The sequence below is a fragment of the Diadema setosum genome, chromosome 13, assembly GCF_964275005.1.
Source record: "Diadema setosum chromosome 13, eeDiaSeto1, whole genome shotgun sequence".
NCBI classification, from domain to species: Eukaryota; Metazoa; Echinodermata; class Echinoidea; order Diadematoida; family Diadematidae; genus Diadema; species Diadema setosum.
The window spans coordinates 23117692-23125240 of NC_092697.1; the positions used below are offsets into that span (position 1 = coordinate 23117692).

Sequence of the window (7549 nt, forward strand, 5' to 3'; positions counted from 1 at the left end):
GTTGGCCTTGGCCAGCAATCCGCGTTGTCAGACGCGACAAAACGTGAACCTCCACACTTCCCTGCTACAGGGCAAGGGAATGATAATCAGGTCATACAGGTTGAAGTTCGAAGTGGCTCTGTCTGTAGTCTGATCAGTGAAACTGCAGCTGATATGCTTGGTTTAGAAATCCTTGTCGATGGGTCTGGATATGAGGATTACATTGATGTACCCCTTGGTCACTCAGGTGATCTTCCAGAGCTTGATATTGTTGGTATTGTTTCGTGTACATTATACCACTATGAGTGTGACTTGATGTTTAACGGTTTCGTTGTGGATGATCATGTGATGAATGACGGTGTCGATGTGCTCGCAGGTGCAGATTTCATGGAGCAAAATGATATTGCTGTTCGTCCCTCGAAAGGTCAGATTATGTTTGGAGATGATACTATGTACACTTACAGTATCAGCGATCGATCCGCTGGCTATGATTCACATAACACTCATCACACACAAGCCGTTCATGTCAGTGTAATGGAGAAAGAGATACATGCGCATGATCACAATGAGTTTGAGTGTGAGATGGAAAATATAGAGGATGCTGAAGCAGAGTGTAATTCACACAACATGCAGCCAGAAGGTGTTGGTGTGGGATTAATGGTGAAAGAGGCAAAAGTGCAAGATCCAGGGTTTGAATGTGAGATGGGGAATACGGAAGATGAAGTAATAGAGTGTGTGTTACTGAATTATGATGATGGACAGAGTGAGATCATTGCTGTGGACAAAGGTAATTGGTTTGAGTGTGAACAGAAATATGGGACAAATTTTGACAGTGATTCATGGACTTTTGTTCCTGCAGGTGTGGTTGGCATTGAAGTCTGTGGTGTTGAGAGTCCCAATATGGCTATTCCTTCCACTGAGCCAAGCTCTGTTACTCCCTCCACTGAGCCCAGCTCTGTTCCTCCCGCCACTGAGCCTAGCTCTGTTCCTCCCTCCACTGAGCCCAGCTCTGGTCCTCCCTCCACTGAGCCCAGCTCTGTTCCTCCCTCCACTGAGCCCAGCTCTGGTCCTCCCTCCACTGAGCCCAGCTCTGATCCTCCCTCCGCTGAGCCCAGCTCTGTTTTTCCCTTCACTGAGCCTAGCTCTGTTACTCTCTTCACTGAGTATAGCACAAACATTTTCATGGGCAATACAAACCCTCACGCTGACATTGACAATACATTCACAGACACTTCACAGCAACCACGAGTGCATTCACACATACACTCACAGTCTAACAACCACGGTCAATACACTCCCATTGACAATTGGTATTGTCAGGATGAAACATGTATTTCCTTAGGTTTCCAAGCATGTATCGACAGATCACGATAGTTGTTGTTTTTTTATTACAGAGAACAGTGTAAGCTTAGATCAATGGAAGTATGATAGCCAAGATATGGTGGGTTTGAAAATTTGCGTAGTTGTTTGTTTATCGTATGCAAATCAGTAGACCATATGTAAACAGCTGACACGCGACCACATTCCGTGCGCCGTGGTCTGTATAGGACGTACTGTAGTGTCGTACATTCGGTATGGGAGGTTATGCATTGTATAGTGGAGAGATTGGTAAGGTAGACGTGCGGGGAATTAGATAGAGCCGAGGGGAGAGGAGAAGCAGATAGGCAAGTCAGCTCTCATCATGGACAATGACTGTGACGCTCGTTGTGCTAACGGTTTACCAGTGGAGGTCGGTGAGCTCTCATCGAAGACAATGATCGTGACGCTCGTCGTGCTGTGCTGAGGGTTTAGCAGTGGAGGTCGACGATCTGGATCCGGCTGGGGAAGGACGGACGATGTCGAGACGTTTTGTGGGGACATCCTGCGAACACAGACAGTGCTGTATTGGACGTGTGGTGTATTAGAGGCTGCGTGTATTGGTATAGCCAATGCAGACGTCGACTACAGTATCTAAGTTGAGTGCTCACACTAACGATAATTTTTATGTGATTGCATAGACTTAATGCCAAGCTCCTTCACAAGGCATTACCCTGTTGTAGAATTTACACATGAGTAAATAAACAAAGTGGTGTCAAACGGTCAGTCAAACATTGATTTGTGTGCACGTGAATTCATAATCGTGTTTACATCATGGGCCTATTAAAGTTTTAGTGTGGCTGTGTAGCTATAACGGTAGTTATTATTGCCATTAGTAGATGAACTAGCAGGTATAAAAAAAAAATATAACTACAGAGTGACAAGGTGCAAGGTCACTATGTGACAATTTTGGAGGTCCCACCGAGACCTGCTAACGTTAGATCTATGTTAGGTGGTGTAAGACACAGCCATAGGCTGGTAAAGAAAATTAAAGGCTTCCGTATCATGTGGTTGATTTAAGGTGCTATGTAGTTGAGCATGGTATTGTATGCAGTGTATGCATGTATTAAGGTGTGTACTGGTTAAGAGTAGACCTGGTTGAGGTTGTGTCGAATTCGCAGTTAAAAGTCTGAGCGGAGTATTCAGTGAATTGTTGTGAATTGGGAGTGGATTTTTCTCCTGGTTGATGTTCTTTTGGTTGGCTGTTGTTGGATGATACGATGGCAACTCCAGAACAAATTAGAGACTTTGCCACCCTTGGTAGGGAACTTGGTTACTCCGGTGGAGAGTTGAATAGTTTCGTGAATGCTCGTTGTGATGAGGCTGCAGAGAAAATGCGGGCTGAGGAAAGAGCCAAGGTCCGGGAACATGAAATGAAAATGGCTGAAATGAGATCGACAAATTCCAGTAGTAGTACGCATGTGGATTTGAGTGGTTTGCACTTGAAAATAGGCAAGTTTGACGAGAATCGGGATAGGTTCGATGCCTATATCAACAAGTTTGAGTTGTTTGCTGACAGTCAGAAGATCCCTACTGAATTCAAGGCCTTATATCTGATTTCAAATCTGAGTGGCAAAGCCCTTGAAGTGGTGAACAGAATGGAGCCTGCTGATAGAGATGATTATGCAAGAGTCAAACAGGAGTTGATGGTGCATTTTCAGTTGACTGAAGAAGGGTATCGCAGGAAGTTTAGGACTGCACGGCCAGAGAAAGGAGAAAGGCCACATCATTTTGCGACGAGGCTCAGAGGGTATCTGGTGCAGTGGATTGAGTTGTCAGGGATCGATGAAGAGTATGATAAGTTGTTTGATCTAGTCCTACGGGAACAATTTTTGAATAATTGTTCAAAGGAAGTGGTGGCATTTTTGAAAGAAAGGGATTGTGATTCAATGGAGGTGGTCAGTAAGAATGCTGATGTGTATGTAAATGCACATGGTGTGCACACATTTGGACAGCAATCAAAGACATCTGATCAGAATCAGAAATGGGGAGGTTCAAAGCCCTCACAAGGTGGTGTGAAAAACACACCAGGCAGTCCGAAACCCCCACAGCGCCCATTTGAAGTGAGGGGAAGGAATCAGCCATCACAGGGTAAGAAAACCCAGTACGGGGCTGGGCGCGGAGATGGCCCGAGGGGTTGTTATCAGTGTGGGAGTCCTACACATTTGAAGAGGGATTGTCCCATGGTGCGTGTGAAATCAGCTCAAGCAATGGTTGGTACAGAGGTGCTAACTGAAGGATCAGAAATGACACGGTCAAACATGGATGCTAGCACGCCGTCAGCTGGCAGTCCAGGAAACTCAATAGGTAGTTTGAGGTCAAATGACGGGGGTGGCAAACAGCCACAGGCAACAGGGCAATCAGCTGCGTGCATGCCTGTTGGAAATCATGTGCCCATGGACGGGTATCAGAAAGTTGAAAAGCTGGGAATGGCTTACGGACAAGTAAGTGCGATGATGAATCGTATGCCAGTTGTTTCAGGCAGGTTATATCCTGGTGAAGTTCCAATTTCAGTACTCCGTGACACAGGATGCAGTACATGTGTTGTTAAGTCCAGACTGGTTGAGAGACATCAGCTGACTGGGAAGTGTCAAACAGTGAGGTTGATTGATGGAATAGTCAAGCAATTTCCAGTCGCCAAGGTAGAGTTAGACTCTCCATATTTTTCAGGTGAGATTGAAGCATTGTGTATGCCGGATTGCTTGTGTGAAGTGATTGTTGGGAATGTCACTGGTGCACGTGAGCCCAATGATCCAGATTTGAAGTGGGTGCCCAGAGGGGGCAAAGCATTGAGTGACGATGCTGATCAGGAGGATGATGGTGGTAGATACGTCATTGGAGATGGTGAGCAAACTGTAGATACCAGGGTTGATGGCGTTAATAAGGAAGAGGTTGACAATCTTTCTGAGGTGAAAGAAGATGATCCACAGGTGATGGCAGTCGAAACCCAATCTCAGAAGGAAGACCAGGTGTTGGGCGAGACAGAGTGTTCAGTCAGGAATGATGACAGTGGAGTGCCAGCTGTCATGGCTGTGGAGACACGGGCCCAAAAAGCACGCAGTACAAAACCCAAGAAGGGGTTAGTTGTGGTCGATTCGGTCAAAGTCGCAGATCCGCCAGAGTTTCGTCAGAAACAGAAAGATGACCCCACTCTTCGAGCATCGTGGGATAAGGTTGGTGTGACTGATAATTCCAGGTATCTGTTCCGGGTAGATCAAGGTTGCCTATTGAGGCAGGAAAGAGATCCGCAAAACCCGACAGAGGGGATTGGCCCAAAACTTGTTGTGGTGCCAAAGGAATATCGTGCTGATATCATGCATTTGGCACATGAGTCATTGTTTGGTGGTCACTTAGGGATCAACAACACATTGTCAAAGGTAAAGACACAGTTCTTTTGGCCGGGCATGTATGAAGACATTGCCAATTTCTGCCGATCATGTGATGTATGTCAGAAGACCATCAGCAAAGGCAAAGTACCCAAGGTGGAGTTAGGTAGACTACCAACAATCGAGGTACCATTTCAGCGTATCGCCATCGATTTGATGGGGCCGTTCACTCCCTCTGAACGTGGTCACACCTACATATTGACAATTGTAGATTATGCCACGAGGTATACGGAAGCGATTCCGTTGAAGTCAATAACGACAGTCGATGTCGCAGAAGCACTGGTGACAGTGTACAGTCGAGTGGGTATACCGCAAGAGGTTATGTCTGACCTAGGACCCCAATTTGTCTCTGACTTGATGAAAGAAGTCTGCCGGTTATTGTCAATCAAGCAGTTGACGAGTTCCCGATACCATCCCATGTGCAACGGGCTAGTGGAACGGTATAATGCTGTGGTGAAATCGTCTTTGAAGCGGTTGTGCACAGAGGAGCCACGCCAATGGGATAGGTATCTTCCTGCCCTTTTGTTTGCTTTGCGAGAGGCACCAAGCTCAAGCCTGGGTTTTTCTCCATTTGAATTACTATACGGTCGGCATGTGAGAGGACCCATGGAGGTTTTGAGAGAGCTGTTGACAAACGATGCTGTCGAGCCAGAAAGAAAGAGTGAGTATGAGTATGTCATCGAGTTGAGAAAGAGACTTGTTGAGTCATGGCAGATGGCACAGGAAAATTTGAAGCAGTCGGCAAAGCGGTACAAGACCTACTATGATCGAGGTGCGAAGAAACGGAAGTTGAAGATCGGAGACAAAGTCTTGGTGTTACTGCCGACGGAGCAAAACAAGCTCTTGGTTAAATGGAAAGGGCCATATGAGGTGGTCGGTGCCAAGTATGACTATGACTACGTAGTGGATGTAGATGGCGTGAAAAAGACATTCCACATAAACATGCTCAAGCGATACTTCAGCAGGGTAGCAGAGGAAGAAACTGCTGGAAGTTGTTTCGAGGTGTGCCATGATGGTGGTGTAGATGAGTTGTGGAGTGACGAAGGCATGGAAAACAACGATGATGTGTTCACTGAGATACCAGAAATGCCTTGTCCGATTCAGAGAGAGTTCGTTGAGGATGTACAGCTGGATGTTTCCCTAGACGAGGTGAAACAAGAGCAGATCAGACGATTACTGTGCGAGTATCAGGATGTGTTCACAGATGTACCAAAGAAGTCAAGTATTGCAGAGTGCAAGATACACTTGACCACAGACGAACCGGTGCGGTCACCACCATACCGCGTACCCCAAGCGTTGCAAGGTGAAATCCAGAAGGAGGTTGAGATGATGGTGAAATTGGGTGTTATTGAACCATCTGACTCTCCCTATGGTCATCCGATTGTGATGGTAAAGAAACCGGATGGAACCAACCGTTTCTGTATCGATTTTCGGCGCCTTAATAAGGTTACGGTTTTCGATCCTGAGCCGATGCCGGTGCAGCAAGACTTGTTTGCGTCACTTGCAAAGAGCAAGTATTTCAGTAAATTGGACTTATCAAAGGGATACTGGCAGCTCCCTTTGAGAGACTCAGACAAGGCCAAGACAGCATTTCTGACACCGATAGGACAATTCCAATTCAGATACATGCCATTTGGACTTGTCACAGCAGGGGCCCAATTCACGAAGATGATGAGAAAGCTGCTATTGGGTGTTCCCAATGTGGTGACCTATATTGACGATGTGTTGGTGCACACAAACTCGTGGGAGGAACATGTGACCACACTCTCAGCCGTGTTGAGTAGACTGCGGGAGGCCAACTTGGCAGCTCGACCAACCAAGTGTGCGCTGGGATTTCAGTCCATAGAGTTCCTTGGCCATGAGGTGAGTGAGGGGATCCTACAGACGAGCGAACGTCTCACAAAGAAGATTGCCGAGGCCCCAAGACCGGTGACCAAGAAGCAGGTCAGATCCTTCCTAGGCCTTACCGGCTATTACCGGGATTTTATACCCAACTATGCCGATGTGGCATTGCCCCTCACAAATCTCACGAAGAAGGGAAGTCCCGAGAAGGTGAAGTGGGGAGAAGGCGAAGAACAAGCATTCCTCGGAATGAAGAAGAGCTTGATCAAGCCACCCATTCTGCACCTACCCGATGAGACCAAGGTATTCAAGCTGAAGGTCGATGCCTCAGACACTGGCCTAGGTGCTGTTCTAATGCAAGAACGGAATGGCGAAGACTTCCCAGTGGCTTACGCAAGTCGGAAACTCCTTCCGAGGGAATGTCGTTATGCCACTATCGAGAAGGAGTGTCTTGCGATTGTTTGGGCCATTCGCAAGTTCGAGTTCTATCTGTGTGGCCGGTCTTTCGAAGTACACACAGATCACAAGCCGTTAACGTACATACAGGCGAAGAAAATGCACAACAAAAGAATCATGCGATGGTGCATGAGCCTACAGGAGCACAGGTTCAGGCTCGTCTCTGTAAAGGGCAAAGACAATGTGGCTGCAGATGCCATGAGCCGCCTAGTGTGAACCTACAACACAGAGTAGACGGTCAAATTCAAATGGAACATAGTAAAGCCAAGATAACCAATTCTGACAAAACATTTTTTTTTTTTTATATACAGTGTTTATTGCATATATCTTACGTCAGTACAGTATTATAAGATTTTTCTTCATGTTACAAAGATGCATTATCATGGAAGTCTACTTTAAATGTACAGGCAACATGGTTGGCTGTAGACAGGTGTTAATATGGACATATACATGAAAAAAAAATCAATAAGTTCAGTAACTCCTTTGTACATGTTTTGTTTGCTAAGAACAAAATGCGCAAAGCAAAGAAT

General features: G+C 46.3%; 1 protein-coding gene across 1 annotated transcript; it reads left to right on the top strand.

Annotated features, from left to right (window-relative positions):
* The first annotated feature begins 2555 nt into the window (after positions 1–2555).
* LOC140236486 (uncharacterized) lies at positions 2556–7235 on the top strand. Its single transcript, XM_072316409.1, has one exon. It carries the CDS (start codon positions 2556–2558, stop codon positions 7233–7235), a length of 4680 nt encoding a protein of 1559 aa, XP_072172510.1.
* Positions 7236–7549: the final 314 nt, after the last annotated feature.

Bases quoted from the DNA above. Each gene is read 5' to 3' on its own strand.
- LOC140236486 (XM_072316409.1), top strand. From the start codon at position 2,556: ATGGCAACTCCAGAACAAATTAGAGACTTTGCCACCCTTGGTAGGGAA.